Source organism: Blennius ocellaris (assembly GCF_963422515.1).
Source record: "Blennius ocellaris genome assembly, chromosome: 12".
Classification (NCBI taxonomy): domain Eukaryota; kingdom Metazoa; phylum Chordata; class Actinopteri; order Blenniiformes; family Blenniidae; genus Blennius; species Blennius ocellaris.
The window spans coordinates 3,089,718-3,107,889 of NC_137661.1; the positions used below are offsets into that span (position 1 = coordinate 3,089,718).

The 18,172-nt window shown below is 46.9% G+C and overlaps 1 protein-coding gene across 2 annotated transcripts in view; it reads left to right on the plus strand.

Annotated features, from left to right (window-relative positions):
• Positions 1–9,397, plus strand: part of patj (PATJ crumbs cell polarity complex component) — a 58,070-nt gene extending 48,673 nt beyond the window's left edge. For both annotated transcript variants that reach the window (XM_080506438.1, XM_080506439.1), the window contains exons 26-41: positions 11–86; positions 199–243; positions 446–502; positions 681–735; positions 865–971; positions 1,186–1,269; positions 1,339–1,526; positions 2,877–3,024; positions 3,472–3,555; positions 3,636–3,762; positions 5,080–5,117; positions 6,292–6,414; positions 6,541–6,642; positions 7,419–7,495; positions 8,966–9,089; positions 9,164–9,397. In XM_080506438.1, coding sequence (XP_080362564.1) covers positions 11–86; positions 199–243; positions 446–502; positions 681–735; positions 865–971; positions 1,186–1,269; positions 1,339–1,526; positions 2,877–3,024; positions 3,472–3,555; positions 3,636–3,762; positions 5,080–5,117; positions 6,292–6,414; positions 6,541–6,642; positions 7,419–7,495; positions 8,966–9,089; positions 9,164–9,310 — 1,582 coding nt within the window. In that variant the 3' untranslated portion in view covers positions 9,311–9,397. The remainder of the gene's footprint in view (positions 1–10; positions 87–198; positions 244–445; positions 503–680; positions 736–864; positions 972–1,185; positions 1,270–1,338; positions 1,527–2,876; positions 3,025–3,471; positions 3,556–3,635; positions 3,763–5,079; positions 5,118–6,291; positions 6,415–6,540; positions 6,643–7,418; positions 7,496–8,965; positions 9,090–9,163) is intronic.
• Positions 9,398–18,172: the final 8,775 nt, after the last annotated feature.

Consider the following 18,172-nt stretch of genomic DNA (forward strand, 5'->3'; position numbering starts at 1 on the left):
GTCTCCCTAGAAACGATGATGCGGTGAACCAGATGGCTGTCACCCCGTTTCCCCCCCCCTCCCCTCCTCGCACCAACAGCCCGGGGGTAACCAAGCACACACAGACACACACACACACATACACATCAGAAAAACAAGCACACACATGCACGTACATTGTGACATTGACGTTTCCTCCTGTAATTGGTTATGTATCAGATGGGCTCCGCCTCCTTCGACAGCCTGGAACTACACACATTGCAGGTCAGCCGTGTGTGTGTGTGGGTGTGTGTGTGTGTGTGTGTGTGGGTGCATTTGTGTGCTTGTTTCTGATGTGTGTGTGTGTGTGTGTGTGTGTGTGTGTGTGTGTGTGTGTGTGTGTGTGTGTGTGTGTGTGTGTGTGTGTGTGTGTGTGTGTGTGTGTGTGTGTGTGTGTGTGTGTGTGTGTGTGTGTGCGCGCCCACAGGATGACAGTGTTTCCCCGCCAACAGAGGAACACACACTCACACATGCCTCTGACCAGGTACCTGAGTATGTGTGTTATTGTGTAACTTGTGTGGTTTGTGTGTCTTGGCATAATTTGTGTGTATGTCTTTATTTGTGTGTGTGGTTCATTTCTTCTGGTTTTTTTACGGCGTTTATTTGTGTGTGTGTGCGTGTGTGTGCGTGTGCGTGCGTGTGCGTGTGTGTGGTCCTGCCAGTCTCAACCAACAGTGTCTGCTGTGATAAATCCAGAACTGCTTCATGACAACACAGGTACACACACACACACACACACACACACACACACTGAAGCAAGAAGTCATTCAATTGACCATTTTAATGACTCCTCCCAATCCCCCTCATCACCCTGCCTGCCCTCTTGCCCCAATCTCTCCTCACTAGACCCCGCCTTGTGCCCTGTACTTCCTGGTCAGGAGACTCGATTGGAGATCAATAAAGGCCGATCGGGACTTGGGCTGAGTATCGTTGGAGGAAACGATACGCAGCTGGTAATAATAATAGAATAGTTGTGTACCTGCAGTGTGTAGTGTGTACCTGCAGACCGCACAAACTCAAGGTGTGTGTGTGTGTGTGTGTGTGTGTGTGTGTGTGTGTGTGTGTGTGTGTGTGTGTGTGTGTGTGTGTGTGTGTGTGTGTGTGTGTGTGTGTGTGTGTGTGTGTGTGTGTGTGTGTGTGTGTGTGTGTGTGTGTGTGTGTGTTCAGGATGCCATCTTGATTCACGAAGTCTATGACGAAGGAGCAGCAGCTCGAGACGGACGACTAAGAGCCGGAGACCAGATCCTGGAGGTAATCCTGTAGTTGCTAGTAATCCTCTCATTACTAGTACTTTAAATGTTACTATTACTATCTCTCCAGGTGGACGGTGTGGACGTGCGAGACTCTACCCACCAGGAAGCCATCTTGGTGCTGCGCCAAACGGGAACTCGAGTGCGACTGACGGTGCTGAGGGATGAGCGTTGCCAAGGCAACGAGGAGGCCGTCCTGAGGGTGGAGCTAAAGAGGAGGAGTGGGCGGGGCCTGGGGCTGAGCATCGCTTGCAAGAGGTAAACAACATTGACCATAAAAAATGACAACAACACAATAACACAACGAGGACCAGTTGCAGACTAGTGACTAGTTGCAGACTGTTTTGGGATTTATTGCCGACTAGTTTTTGATTACTAGTTGACTAGTTTTTGATGAATAGTTGACTAGCCCTTGATTAGTAGTTAAGTAGTTAGTTTTTGATTAGTACATAACTAGTTTTTAATAGTGGTTGACAAGTTCTTGATTAGCTGCTGACTAGTTTATTTTATTAGTAGTTCACTAGTTTTTCAGCAGTAGTCTTTGACAAGGATTTGATTAGTAGTTGGCTAGTTTTAGATTACCTGCCAATGAGTTGAATAGTTTTTGGTTAGTAGTTGACTAGTTTTTCATTCGTATGTGATTAGTTTTTGATTAGTATGGGACTGGTTTTTGATTAGTATGGGACTGGTTTTTGATTAGTATGGGACTGGTTTTTGATTAGTATGGGACTGGTTTTTGATTAGTATGGGACTGGTTTTTGATTAGTATGGGACTGGTTTTTGATTAGTAGTTGACTAGTTTTAGATTACCTGCCAATGAGTTGAATAGTTTTTGGTTAGTAGTTGACTAGTTTTTGATTAGTATGGGACTGGTTTTTGATTAGTATGGGACTGGTTTTTGATTAGTATGGGACTGGTTTTTGATTAGTAGTTGACTAGTTTTAGATTACCTGCCAATGAGTTGAATAGTTTTTGGTTAGTAGTTGACTAGTTTTTGATTAGTATGGGACTGGTTTTTGATTAGTAGTTGACTGGTTTTTGATTAGTAGTTGACTGGTTTTTGATTAGTATGGGACTGGTTTTTGATTAGTAGTTGACTAGTTTTTGATTAGTATGGGACTGGTTTTTGATTAGTAGTTGACTAGTTTTTGATTAGTATGGGACTGGTTTTTGATTAGTAGTTGACTAGTTTTAGATTACCTGCCAATGAGTTGAATAGTTTTTGGTTAGTAGTTGACTAGTTTTTGATTAGTAGTTGACTAGTTTTTGATTAGTATGGGACTGGTTTTTGATTAGTATGGGACTGGTTTTTGATTAGTATGGGACTGGTTTTTGATTAGTAGTTGACTAGTTTTAGATTACCTGCCAATGAGTTGAATAGTTTTTGGTTAGTAGTTGACTAGTTTTTGATTAGTATGGGACTGGTTTTTGATTAGTAGTTGACTGGTTTTTGATTAGTATGGGACTGGTTTTTGATTAGTATGGGACTGGTTTTTGATTAGTAGTTGACTAGTTTTTGATTAGCTGCCGAGCTTTTGATGAGTCACTGACTTGTTGCTGACTAGCATTGGAGGAATTGCCCACTAATCTTGTTCTCTGGTCCTCCAGGAGTGGCAGTGGTGTCTTCATCTCTCAGCTGGTTGGCGGTGGCGCCGCCCTGCTGGACGGACGACTCATGACGGGCGACCGAATCCTGAAGGTCAATGGAGACGACACGACCACAAAGAGTCAGGAGGAGGTGGCGGCCATGTTGAAGGTACAAACAGGAGGAGGTGGCGGCCATGTTGAATGTTCTTTCAACATATACAATACTCCACACACACACACACACACGCAACATACACACATGAACTACACTCGCACAATCGAAATGTACAAAACTAAACATACACTATTAAAAGAGAAATCATGAGAATAGGTGAGTCTTCAGTCATGGTTACTGTTTCCACAGAACCACTCATTGAATATCTTTCACCTTTAAACACCCCAGCGCTTCACATTTAATGACTCAGCAACTTTCTTCCATCAGACACTTTGTACAGACTTGACACTTTTTAAATACATTTCAAAGTTAGGTGTGTGTGTGTGTGTGTGTGTGTGTGTGTGTGTGTGTGTGTGTGTGTGTGTGTGTGTGTGTGTGTGTGTGTGTGTGTGTGTGTGTGTGTGTGTGTGTGTGTGTGTGTGTGTGTGTGTGTGTGTGTAGTGTGTTCGAGGTCCAGTTTTGTTGGAAGTCGGTCGTCTCAAAGCCGCATCGTGGATTTCCTCCCGGCAGTCTCAGCAAAGCGAGGTACGATCAATGATGACTCAACAAAACACGACAATCAAATTTCTTCAAATTCAAGAAATTCTCTCGTCCGACGGTTTCAGGTGAGTGGCATCAGCCGGGTGAGTTCGTCCGCTGTGGCTCCGCCCCTCACGCCAGAGTCATCACAGCCTCCACAACCATCAGAGGACCATGACATCGCCACAACAACGGCCGCCGCCAACAGCATCGGTAGCGTTGAGGATGTTTAAGTGATAGTGTGTTAATGTTAAGGAGGTCTGCACTCTGCCATGGAACTCTACAGGGGGCAGCTTGCTACGGGGGGGGGGGGGGGGGGGGGGGGGGTCGCTACCAGGAGGGGGTCACTGCGGGGAGTGGAACTCTACAGGGGGCGGCTTTCTACGGGGGGGGTGGTCGCTACGGGGAGTGGAACTCTACAGGGGGCGGCTTGCTACGGGGGGTGTTTCCCTACAGGGGGTGGCTTGCTACGGGGGGGGGAACTCTGCGGGGGGTGGTTCCCTACAGGGGGCGGCTCGCTAAAGAGGGTCGCACGCTCTGGGGGTTGGATCTCTATGAGGAGACAGAACTCTGCCTGGGCTGGCTCGCGACGGGGGGTGGTGCTCTGCGGGGAGGGGGGGGGGTTAGCACGCTTCGGAGGGGTGGCTTGCTACGGGGGGGTGCTACAGGGCGGTGGCACGCTACGGCAGTGTTTTTCAACCTTTTTTGAGCCGAGACACACTTTTTTCTTTGTAAAACTCTGGAGTCACACCTCCACCTGAAAATGTTAAAAAGTTAAACTCTGTAGCGTCTATTAACAATATAAAGTCTTTCTCATCAAAGTTTTATCAACAGGAATCAAGTAAATCCAGAAAGCAAGGACTTTTTTTAATAGTGACTCCCTCAGTGTGAAACCTGGACCTGATGGATGAAGAGCTGAGATCCTGGTTTTCAAAAACTTCTCCATCACTGTCACTGACACAGTACTTTGATACAAGATGGTAGCAGGAGGTGGAGATGAACCACACTGACGTCTGTCACTTTACATTTCACCGGCAAAGTTCTGTGCTGCCCTCTAGTGGTGAAGAGTATTTATACATCATTACTCTGCAACACACTGTCGCTGTGAGAGCAAATGTTTTTTTAGAAAATAATGTGAAATTGGATAATTTCCCACGGCTCAGCTGACGATCTAGAGGAAACACCAGTGTGCCGCGGAGCAGTGGGTGAAAAACACTGCGCTATGGGGGGTGGAACGCTACGGGGGGTGGAACGCTACGGGGGGTGGAACGCTACGGGGTGTGGAACTCTACGGGGGGTGGAACGCTACGGGGGACTCGTGCTACAGGATGTGTATTTGTGAGAATTAAAAGGGATGAATTCAAAGCCACTGCTCCATGACTGTAGAGAAAGTGCCATCGCTTTAACCATGTTGCCATCAACTGGTCGACGCTCCGGCCATTTGGTTTGGTTGACATGTTGCAGTGATGACATCATCTGTGTGACGGTGATGACATCATCTGTGTGACTCGGTGTCTCTTTGTTTCACAGCAGTTCCCTCTGGGATTCGAACCGTGTACCTGAGCAGGGTAACTCTCCGTTCATTCCACTGTTACTGCACCCCCTGGTGTTAACTACCCCCAGAGTATTACCTACCCCCAGAGTATTACCTACCCTCAGAGTATTAACTACCCCCAGAGTATTACCTACCCCCAGAATATTACCTACCCTCAGAGTATTAACTACCCTCAGAGTATTACCTACCCTCAGAGTATTAACTACCCCCAGAGTATTACCTACCCTCAGAGTATTACCTACCCCCAGAGTATTAACTACCCCCAGAGTATTACCTACCCCCAGAATATTACCTACCCTCAGAGTATTACCTACCCCCAGAGTATTAACTACCCCCAGAGTATTACCTACCCCCAGAGTATTAACTACCCCCAGAGTATTACCTACCCCCAGAGTATTAACTACCCCCAGAGTATTACCTACCCCCAGAATATTACCTACCCTCAGAGTATTAACTACCCTCAGAGTATTACCTACCCCCAGAATATTACCTACCCTCAGAGTATTACCTACCCCCAGAATATTACCTACCCTCAGAGTATTAACTACCCCCAGAGTATTAACTACCCTCAGAGTATTAACTACCCCCAGAGTATTACCTACCCCCAGAGTATTAACTACCCCCAGAGTATTACCTACCCCCAGAATATTACCTACCCTCAGAGTATTAACTACCCTCAGAGTATTACCTACCCCCAGAGTATTACCTACCCCCAGAGTATTAACTACCCTCAGAGTATTACCTACCCCCAGAGTATTACCTACCCTCAGAGTATTACCTACCCCCAGAGTATTAACTACCCCCAGAGTATTACCTACCCTCAGAGTATTACCTACCCCCAGAGTATTAACTACCCCCAGAGTATTACCTACCCTCAGAGTATTACCTACCCCCAGAGTATTAACTACCCCCAGAGTATTACCTACCCTCAGAGTATTAACTACCCTCAGAGTATTGCCTACCCCCAGAGTATTAACTACCCTCAGAGTATTGCCTACCCCCAGAGTATTACCTACCCCCAGAATATTAACTACCCACCAAGAACATTATCTACCCCAAAGAATGAACTTCTCTACCCTCCCAGAGTATTAACTCCCGTCAGTGTTACCCCCCCCCCCCCCCCAGAGTATTGCCTACCCCCCCAGAGTATTATCTACCCTGAGTATTGCCTTCCCCTCCCCCTCCAGGCACCATCAGAGTCTTTGGGTGTGAGCATTGCGGGGGGGCGGGGAAGTCCACTGGGCAACGCCCCAATTTTTATTGCCATGATGGACGCCAACGGAGCTGCCGCCAGAACGCACCAACTCAAGGTGTGTGTGTGTGTGTGTGTGTGTGTGTGTGTGTGTGTGTGTGTGTGTGTGTGTGTGTGTGTCTGACGATGAATCTATCATTTGTCTGTGTATTGTTGAGTATTGTGTGTATTATTGTGTGTGTAGGTTGGAGACCGTCTGATCAGCATCAACGATGTTTTCGTCGACAGTTTGAGTCACGACGACGTCGTCGACCTGCTGAAGAACTACACACACTACACACTGCAGGTACACACTACACACTGCAGGTACACAACACTACACACTGCAGGTACACAACACTACACACTGCAGGTACACACTACACACTGCAGGTACACAAAATTACACACTGCAGGTACACAACATTACACACTGCAGGTACACACTACACACTGCAGGTACACACACTACACACTGCAGGTACACAACATTACACACTGCATGTACACACTACACACTGCAGGTACACAACACTACACACTGCAGGTACACAACATTACACACTGCAGGTACACAACACTACACACTGCAGGTACACAACACTACACACTGCAGGTACACACTACACACTGCAGGTACACACACTACACACTGCAGGTACACACACTACACACTGCAGGTACACAACATTACACACTGCAGGTACACACTACACACTGCAGGTACACAACACTACACACTGCAGGTACACAACATTACACACTGCAGGTACACAACACTACACCCTGCAGGTACATGCTGCAGGTACACAACATTACACACTGCAGGTACACAACACTACACCCTGCAGGTACACAACACTACACCCTGCAGGTACATGCTGCAGGTACACAACATTGCACATTGCAGGTACACAACACTACACACTGCAGGTACACAACATTACACACTGCAGGTACACAACATTACACACTGCAGGTACACACTACACACTGCAGGTACATGCTGCAGGTACACAACATTACACACTGCAGGTACACACTACACACTGCAGGTACACACAAACAATGTGTGTGTTGTAGGTTGCATCTGACACCAACTTGAGTGCCATCGTCTCTCAGGTGGAGCATCTATCGTCCAGCGACTCGGCAGAAAACCAGTGAGACACGCACGCACACACACACACACACACACACACACACACACACACACACACACTGGGTGGGTCTCCTCACAGCCTGGTGGGGGTCATCTGGGTGGGTCTCCTCACCGCCTGGTGGGTGTCCTTACCGCCAGGTGGGTCTCCCTAACCACCGGGTGAGGTCTACTGGCTTAGTCTCCTCACCACCGGGTGGGTCTCCTTACTACCATGCTCCTTACCCTTACCACGAGTCTACTTACCGCTTGGTGGGACTCCTTACTGCCGGCTGCGTCTCTCTTTTTATGTTTTTGTTTTTTCTTTTCGCCCTCGTCCTGTTCAGCAGCTTGGGAGACAATATGAAGTGATTGAGAGCTTCTGATGTCAGAACAGTTTTTGCTCTTGCAACAGGAAGAGACTCCCCATGTTGCTGCTTTATTAGAAGTTGGTATGGCTGCTGTACACGACCCGGGGGGAAAGATCAAAGAGAGAGAGAAGATTGAGGGGAGAGGGAGTGGGGGGATGGGTGGGGGACAACATACAATACCCTTGTTAGGGCTACATATATTATTTACAGTAATCACACTGATCCAAATACTTTCCAACTGTTATGAGATTAAACCAGCCTGAGCAGCTCTATCTAGACAGTAACATGATTTTCTAGATTAAACCAGCCTGAGCTGCTCTATCTAGACAGTAACATGATTGTCTAGATTAAACCAGCCTGAGCTGCTCTATCTAGACAGTAACATGATTGTCTAGATTAAACCAGCCTGAGCAGCTCTATCTAGACAGTAACATGATTGTCTAGATTAAATCAGCCTGACCAGCTCTATCTAGACAGTAACATGATTGTCTAGATTAAACCAGCCTGAGCTGCTCTATCTAGACAGTAACATGATTGTCTAGATTAAACCAGCCCCGGATGGGTCTCTTTAACGTCGAATGGGTCTCCTTACTGCCGGTGGGTGTCCTTACCGGGACTCCAGGGGGTGTGGCCTGGTGCTGCCCTGCCTCTATACTCATGATGTTCGCCGGTTGTCTGTTTCCACGGCGACAGTCTTCAGTCATGGTTACTGTTTCACACGCAACATACACACTTTAACTACACTCGCACAATCGAAATGTACAAAACTAAACATACACTATTAAAAGAGAAATCATGAGAATAGGTGAGTCTTCAGTCATGGTTACTGTTTCCACAGAACCACTCATTGAATATCTTTCACCTTTAAACACCCCAGCGCTTCACATTTAATGACTCAGCAACTTTCTTCCATCAGACACTTTGTACAGACTTGATACTTTTTAAATACATTTCAAAGTTAGGGTGTGTGTGTGTGTGTGTGTGTGTGTGTGTGTGTGTGTGTGTGTGTGTGTGTGTGTGTGTGTGTGTGTGTGTGTGTGTGTGTGTGTGTGTGTGTGTGTGTGTGTGTGTGTGTGTGTGTGTGTGTGTGTGTGTGTGTGTGTCTGTGTGTGTGTGTGTGTTAGTGGCCCGCGGCACCATTCAGTGGCTCTGGAAAAAGGTCCGGACGGTTTAGGCTTCAGCATCGTCGGCGGCTTTGGCAGTCCTCACGGAGACCTGCCCATCTATGTCAAGACTGTCTTCAGCAAGGTGGGCTGCACAATAATACACTACCTTAGCATGATCGGCATGACTAGCCTAGCATGCTATGCTATGTGTTTCAGGGTGCGGCGGCAGCCGAAGGCAGTCTGAAACGTGGCGACCAGATCGTGGCGGTTAACGGCAAAAGTCTCCATGGCGCGACGCACCAGCAGGCCGTCGACATGCTCAAGAGGCAACGTGGCAGCGTCGTGCTGCAGCTGCTAGCCTAGCCCGCTAGCTAACTAACACAGCAAGCATAGCCTCTGCGTTGGTCGACTTTTCCATCAAAACAATAAAAGTCTTGTTCAGAGCTTGAATTTTAGCCAAGTTTTTTCCCCCATCGTGCTAACTACTTTCCTTGCATTGTAACGGCAACAAAGTTGAACTTTTCTACCCAATGCTAATCCACAAAGCTTAGCCTTACACCTTCGCAGTTTTCCAGTTTGCGGTCATTTCCAAACTTCTCTCATAATTTTGCTAACAGTTCATTATTGGACGATTTTCTTTTCTTTCATTTCTTTTTTCTTTTCTTTACAAATAATTTTGCGTTTTGTCACATTTCCATCAAACGATAAAAAAAGTGATTAAAGCCTCGTTTGTTTCACGCTGGTTTTACATTGTGTGAGTTTTACATATTGTATGTGAATGATTTACTTCCTTGCTAATGTTTGTCAATTCCAGGAGGAACCAAGATGGCGGAGTGAATGAGTGGACATCAGCAGGTTCCGCAGAACCACACCTTTTTTTTTCAGCCTTTGTCTTTATCATTAATAAGCCGTTTACCAGGTGGAGAAGACCCACAGTCACCCCAGGGAAATCCCTCCATCCCAAAATAATAAGACCGACGTCAGTCCTCTGTGGGGGCTGTCTGTGGACGAGTCATCTGGTCACCACTGCTCACACCCAAGGCCTCAACTCTTCTGACTGACCGCAAGCCAGAACCCAGCGTCTCCTGGTGCAGGGATACTTGATATTATTATTAGATTAGATTCTATTACAGTGATTGAGTTGTATTGATCATGATACTAGGAGCAGTTATTAACCTGTTAAACCAAGGTTAGCTCTGACACACACACACAGGGTCTGCATGCTAATCTTTGCTAACTTGTTAACTCACAATCCTGCACATATCACATCAAAGACAACATCACACAGTAACTGAACACCATCTAACAACTCCTGACGTTTTACAAAACAAGTCTCATTCACATCAACTCATTCTAGAAATGGTCCTTTAGCAGAGACACACAGGAAGCAGACGCTAAAGACTAGCTTCATGTTCCATTGTTCTCCAGCACATGGTGGAGACCCAGGACAGACTTCCTGCTCTCTGATAACCTCCATCTGAATGTAGTTTCTTGTGATCCGCCATCTTGTTTTGTAGTTCCATCGCACATCACACACTACCTCCAACTTTCTCCTCCACACTTCATAACTTTAGTTATATTAATGCTACTTTAGTTATTAATGCTAGTTTAGTTATATTAATGCTGGTTTAGTGATAATAATGCTAAATGTATTCAATATAACACTAAATTCATGCCACTATTATTTCTGCCAGATTTGTTTTCTTTTTATGATGCTAACCCATTTTACATTAGCTTAGCACCTCAAAGAGACACGTGGATTGCATCATCGCCGTCACCATGGAAACGACTGTCAGGACTGGGACTGCATTGTCACCATGGAGACGACTGTCAGGACTGAGATTGTGTTGTTACCACGGAGACGACTGTCAGGTGTTGGACTGCATTGTCGTCACGGAGACAACTGTCAGGACTGGGACTGCGTTGTCATCACTGGGACCAGAGGGAGTTGACACGATGCTAAATTCATGTCTTGATTCCAGTTGAGCTTTTTCTTGTTTTCAGTTCATTTTCATGCTACTTGTCGAGTTATGTCGGCGAGTTTTACATACTAATTCAAACTATTTAATGCTACTTTAGTTTTATGCCAACCTGCTGCATGCTATGCTAGTTTCTGTCCCTGTAGTTTCGCGCTAGCTGTCTGTCTGAGCTCTCAGGTGACTTCAGCTTGTGTTTTGCTAACGTTAGTAGGATCTGGAGCCGGACGGATAAATTTAGCGTAGTGACATGAGCTGTCACCCGGCCATAAGGATTCTTGCTCACACAGCATTTCACACCTGACTGGACAGGCTAAAGTTACCGTGGCAGCTCGGTGACAGCTGTTAGTGATCACATCTATTTTTAACCCTTGAATGCCTGGAGTTAGAATGAAGCAGCGAGCATAAGGCTAATGTGGAGCTCATATAAGGCACAGATAATGAAAGCAAATGCTAAGCTGACAGACAAAAACAAAACCAATTAAAACTACCATAATAGCTATTAAAACTATTTTTGTTTGTTTTAAGCTAGCTTTACAGATGCTAATTGCTAACTAGCTTTTATGCTAGTTCGGTTTCATGTTAATTCTATTGTTAATTGACAAGTGACTTAATTAAGCACCTTAATTCCTCCTTAGAACTAGCATAGCTGTAGCATGTAGTTCTAGTTTATTAAGGACATGTGTGTACATAACAAAACAGAGATAACACAACAACAAACATAACGGAGCAAAGCACAAATTAAAAAAGTAATGGATAACTAATAACTAAGGCCCAACATAACCAAAAAGGAGTAGGAAGAAGTAGAGCTTATTTACTGCTTACCCCCATTCACATCAACCAGCAGTTGACCTCTATTTTTTATATATGCGAAAGACACAAAACAAAACAACAAAATCAAATGAGTAAATAGAAATCTAGATAAATCTTCTTACTGGTTTTAATAGGCACATTACACTTGTCCTGGCCTTCCTCCCTGTCGGTTTTAAAAATGATTTTAAATGGTTGCTAATTACTTTTAAAGCGCTTCCTGGTCTGGTGCCCAGTTCCATTACTGGCCTGCTGACCTAATACAAACTGCTCACAGCCTGAGATCCTGGGGTGGATCCCTTCTGGTCATCCCAAAGTCAAAACTTAAACCTAAGGGTGACGGTGCTTCTCCACCAGGGCCCTGTACTCTAGATCCACCTCTCTTTTAAAAACCCATTTTTATAGACTTGCTTTTAAGGGAAGCCTCCATTTTTAATAAATGTTGCCCCTTTATCTTTTTGCATGCTCTCTCTTTAGGCCACCCACACCAGTGGTGTTTTGTCAGCAATAATAATAATACTTTCCATCTATAACTCTCTATCTGTTTGATGACTACTTGTCCGTCTCTTTGATTGCTTGTCTCCTCAGTCTCACCTGACTTTCTGTTTGTTTTTACTGTAAACCACTTTGTGCAACACGTGTTCTGAAAAGTGCTATATAAATAAAGTTATTCTTATTCTCATTCTTATTCTTATTCTCATTTTCATTCCCATTCTTATTCTTATCAGAATCAGAATCAGAATCGTCTTTATTGTCATTGTAACAGGTACAACAAAATTGCATAGAAAGTTTTGGGGAAAGAAGGACAACATGAAGTGAGGAGAGGAGGGAAAAAAGGCAAATTACAGACTGTGTTCTAAGGAGCTCTAAGGAGTTCAGTCTGTAATTGGGGGAAAAAATCCACCTCAGGCACATTGAGCATCAACACAGACAGGTTACAACATATTTCTCTAGACAGCACTTGGGATATGTGAAGGGTAGTTTTGCAGCCCGCCACTAGGAGGAGGTGTCTCAGCGCATCAGCCATATCTCCTCCCACAGCCTCTGCTTGGTGTTGGGTTGGGGGGGGGGGGGGCGCAGCGAAGGTGGTAAAAGGTACTGTTTGCTTGTCTCTGCAGTTCAGTCCAGTTCTGTTATGAGAAGGCCTTGAGTCCTGAACAGAGCAAGCTTCCAGTAGGCCAGGTATCAAGGAAGAAGGGGGGGGAGGGGGGACACAGAGCCTTCGTTCCACACTCACATCCAGGAGAGTTGAAGACGAAACACCAGCCTCGACGACTGGGTGTCTGGGAATCTGAAATGTAGGTTAGATTTGTTTTCGTTCAGGCGATTTCGGCTTTATCTTTCAACCTTGAGTGTCTCTGGTCTCCAATGCTGCTCCAAAATCCTGGCCGTAATTTTTTTAGCATTCCTGCCAAGTCTTAACTTTCTCCAAGATGACTCCAATTTCGCGTAAACGTTCAAGAGTCGTGACTTGCATACTCTTGAGTTGGTTTATCACATGAGTCTGAGCGTTCAAAGCTCGGCACAGTCCCTCAGTGACGATAGGCAGCCTTCCCAATGCAGCTGCTAGCGTCTTCTCAACTTTGCGATAGAGCAGAAAGCCTCCAGCTCCAATCAGCAGCATACCTGCTATCATGAATCCCAATATGTAGAGGTCCTCCACTTCCTCCATGGAAACAATGGCCAAACACAGGAACCTCCAGGAACCTCAGGAACCTCCAGGACCTCCAGGAACCCCAGGAATCCAGCATGTATCCGGCTGCAAACGTCCCATCAGGACATGCAGGCTCTCCTTTGCTGATCGTCGTGTCTAAACATTTGGTCGATCGCATTGAGAGACCAGCTGATCAATTCCATGGTTCCGGTTAAATTCAGATGGGGGTGTGCAGAGCTCCTCCGCTGTAAGTTAGCTGCGTCGGATATATAAATTAGAAGCAGTTGTCCATTGTTTCCATTTGATTCAGACACGTCCAGAAATAAAGTGAAAGGAGCAGAAATTCCATATGTAATGCCCACATGTTGAAAAATAAGCCCCAAGCTCATTCACCTTATTATTATTATTCCTATTTTCTCTCTGGCCACTAGGGGCTCCAGACTAAAGCAAGACGGACGTGAAAAAACACCAATAGAGCAACGAGGAGACGCAATGTTTTCTGTCTCTTTGGTCTGAATCTGAGGTTTAGGCCAGACTAGATGGAGCGACCTGGTTCCTGGACCAGACCACTGATACAGTCTGTCTCCTGGTTCCTGGACCAGATCACTGTTACAGTCCGTCTCCTGGTTCCTGGACCAGATCACTGTTACAGTCTGTCTCCTGGTTCCTGGACCAAACCACTGTTACAGTCCGTCTCCTGGTTCCTGGACCAGATCACTGTTACAGTCTGTCTCCTGGTTCCTGGACCAAACCACTGTTACAGTCCGTCTCCTGGTTCCTGGACCAAACCACTGTTACAGTCCGTCTCCTGGTTCCTGGACCAGACCACTGTTACAGTCTGTCTCCTGGTTCCATCACCAGATCACTGTTGCAGTCCGTCTCCTGGTTCCTGGACCAAACCACTGTTACAGTCTGTCTCCTGGTTCCTGGACCAGACCACTGTTACAGTCTGTCTCCTGGTTCCTGGACCAAACCACTGTTACAGTCCGTCTCCTGGTTCCTGGACCAAACCACTGTTACAGTCCATCTCCTGGTTCCTGGACCAGACCACTGTTACAGTCTGTCTCCTGGTTCCTGGACCAGACCACTGATACAGTCTGTCTCCTGGTTCCTGGACCAGATCACTGTTACAGTCCGTCTCCTGGTTCCTGGACCAGATCACTGTTACAGTCTGTCTCCTGGTTCCTGGACCAAACCACTGTTACAGTCCGTCTCCTGGTTCCTGGACCAAACCACTGTTACAGTCCGTCTCCTGGTTCCTGGACCAGACCACTGTTACAGTCTGTCTCCTGGTTCCATCACCAGATCACTGTTGCAGTCCGTCTCCTGGTTCCTGGACCAAACCACTGTTACAGTCTGTCTCCTGGTTCCTGGACCAAACCACTGTTACAGTCTGTCTCCTGGTTCATGGACCAAACCACTGTTACAGTCCGTCTCCTGGTTCCTGGACCAAACCACTGTTACAGTCTGTCTCCTGGTTCCTGGACCAGATCACTGTTACAGTCCGTCTCCTGGTTCCTGGACCAGATCACTGTTACAGTCTGTCTCCTGGTTCCTGGACCAGACCACTGTTACAGCCCGTCTCCTGGTTCCTGGACCAAACCACTGTTACAGTCCGTCTCCTGGTTCCTGGTCCAAACCACTATTACAGTCCATCTCCTGATTCCATCACAAGATCACTGTTACAGTCCGTCTCCTGGTTCCTGGACCAGATCACTGTTACAGTCCGTCTCCTGGTTCCTGGACCAAACCACTGTTACAGTCCATCTCCTGGTTCCATCACAAGATCACTGTTACAGTCCGTCTCCTGGTTCCTGGACCAGATCACTGTTACAGTCCGTCTTCTGGTTCCTGGTCTAAACCACTGTTACAGTCCGTCTCCTGGTTCCTGGACCAAACCACTGTTACAGTCCGTCTCCTGGTTCCTGGTCCAAACCACTATTACAGTCCATCTCCTGATTCCATCACAAGATCACTGTTACAGTCCGTCTCCTGGTTCCTGGACCAGATCACTGTTACAGTCCGTCTCCTGGTTCCTGGACCAAACCACTGTTACAGTCCATCTCCTGGTTCCATCACAAGATCACTGTTACAGTCCGTCTCCTGGTTCCTGGACCAGATCACTGTTACAGTCCGTCTTCTGGTTCCTGGTCTAAACCACTGTTACAGTCCGTCTCCTGGTTCCTGGACCAAACCACTGTTACAGTCCAGCTCTTGGTTCCAGGACCAAACCACTGTTACAGTCTGTCTCCTGGTTCCTGGACCAGACCACTGTTACAGCCCGTCTCCTGGTTCCTGGACCAAACCACTGATACAGCCCGTCTCCTGGTTCCTGGACCAAACCACTGTTACAGTCCGTCTCCTGGTTCATGGACCAAACCACTGTTACAGTCCGTCTCCTGGTTCCTGGACCAGACCACTGTTACAGTCTGTCTCCTGGTTCCTGGACCAGACCACTGATACAGGCTGTCTCCTGGTTCCTGGACCAGATCACTGTTACAGTCCGTCTCCTGGTTCCTGGACCAAACCACTGCTACAGTCCGTCTCCTGGTTCCTGGACCAAACCACTGTTACAGTCCGTCTCCTGGTTCCTGGACCAAACCACTGTTACAGTCCGTCTCCTGGTTCCTGGACCAAACCACTGTTACAGTCCGTCTCCTGGTTCCTGGACCAAACCACTGCTACAGTCCGTCTCCTGGTTCCTGGACCAAACCACTGTTACAGTCCGTCTCCTGGTTCCTGGACCAAACCACTGTTATAGTCCGTCTCCTGGTTCCTGGCTCTCACTTGGTTCTGTTAAGGGTAGAAAAAAAATGGTTCTTTGTCGGTGCTCATTTATGAACCGATCCTGAACGAGAACGTGGTTCTTGTTGGTGTACAAGCTCTATGCCTGAGCTCTAACCCCAAACTGTTCCACAACCTAACTCCACATATAGAAAGACAAAAAGACCTTCCATGTTTTAACTTTAGATCCCATCTCCAGTTAACCCCCTTCTCTGGTAAAAAGTAGGTTTTGAATATTTGAAAGAACTTGGTTGTGTATTGCTTTATACATTATTTGTGCGGTTCGAAGATTAATCAGGTCAGTGAATTTTTGTAATTTTGCTTTTAAGACGAGTGGATTTGTATGATCTCTATAGCCAGCATTATGAATACTACGAATTGCTCTTTTTTGTTAAATTGATAGTGGCTGCAGTGAGTGTTTCTAAGTGTTTCCCCAAACCTCTGCACAGTAATTTAGATACAGTAACACCAGTGAACAGTATAATATGTGGAGTGATTTGTGGTTCAGAATGTGTCATACTTTATTGATTACTGAAATGCTTCTTGATATTTTGTTTTGAACATGTTTTATATGAGATTTCCAATTGATTTTATCATCAATTATTAATTAAATTACCAGGAAATGTACTTTCATGAACTCTCTCGATCTCCACACCTGTAAACTATTTGTAACCTATAGCATTCATAATTTCCTCAATTGATTCTGTTAATGCCAGAATCAATTGATTCTGCCACCGCGCTGAGCACCTGGAACATCGGGGGAGCTACGTCAGAATGCTCTTCATAGACTACAGCTCAGCGTTCAATACCATCATCCCTGACCTGCTGGTCAGGAAGCTGTTGGACCTGGGTCTCCTGGTCAGGAAGCTGTTGGACCTGGGTCTCCTGGTCAGGAAGCTGTTGGACCTGGGTCTCCTGGTCAGGAAGATGTTGGACCTGGGTCTCCCCGCACTAACCTGCGCTTGGATTAAGGATTTCCTTTCCAACAGACCCCAGACCGTCAGGCTCGGCCCTCACCGCTCCTCCTCCAGATCCCTGAGCACGGGTTCCCCACAGGGCTGTGTGCTGAGCCCGATGCTTTACTCCCTGTACACAACAGACTGCAGACCTGCGCACCCCCGCAACACCATGGTGAAGTCCGCCGACGACACTACAGTGGTGGGACTGATCACCAACGGTGATGAGTCTGCATACAGGGATGAGGTCCTGCAACGGTCCGCCTGGTGCTCCATGAACAACCTGATCCTGAACACCACCAAGACCAAGGAAGTCGTCCTGGACTTCAGGAGGAGTCGCATGTCGGACCCACCCCCCCTTCACATCAACGGCCAGCTCGTGGAAAGGGTCCACAGCTTCACTTTCCTGGGCACCGTGATCTGGGCTGACCTCTGGTGGTCTGGGAACACCTCGGCCGTCGTCAAGAAGGCCCGGCAGCGGCTGCACTTCCTGAGGGTGCTCAGGAAGAAGGACATCTGCCAGAAGCTGCTGGTGACCTTCTGCCGATCGACCATGGAGAGCATCCTGACCTACTGCAGCCCCGTGTGGTTCTCCCACTGCACCGAGGCAGACCGCAGGAGGCTCCAGAGGGTCGTAAAGACGGCGCCCTCCCCACACTAAACGTGTCAGAAGAGCTGAGGCGACACAGCTGACGACCCCCACCCTGCACACCACCTGTTTGAACTACCTACCTCAGACAGAACTACCTACCTCATGCAGAACTACCTACCTCAGACAAGAACTACCTACCTCAGACAAGAACTACCTACCTCAGACAGAACTACCTACCTCAGACAAGAACTACCTACCTCAGACAGAACTACCTACCTCAGACAAGAACTACCTACCTCAGACAGAACTACCTACCTCAGACAGAACTACCTACCTCAGACAAGAACTACCTACCTCAGACCGAACTACCTACCTCAGACAAGAACTACCTACCTCAGACAGAACTACCTACCTCAGACAAGTACTACCTACCTCAGACAAGAACTACCTACC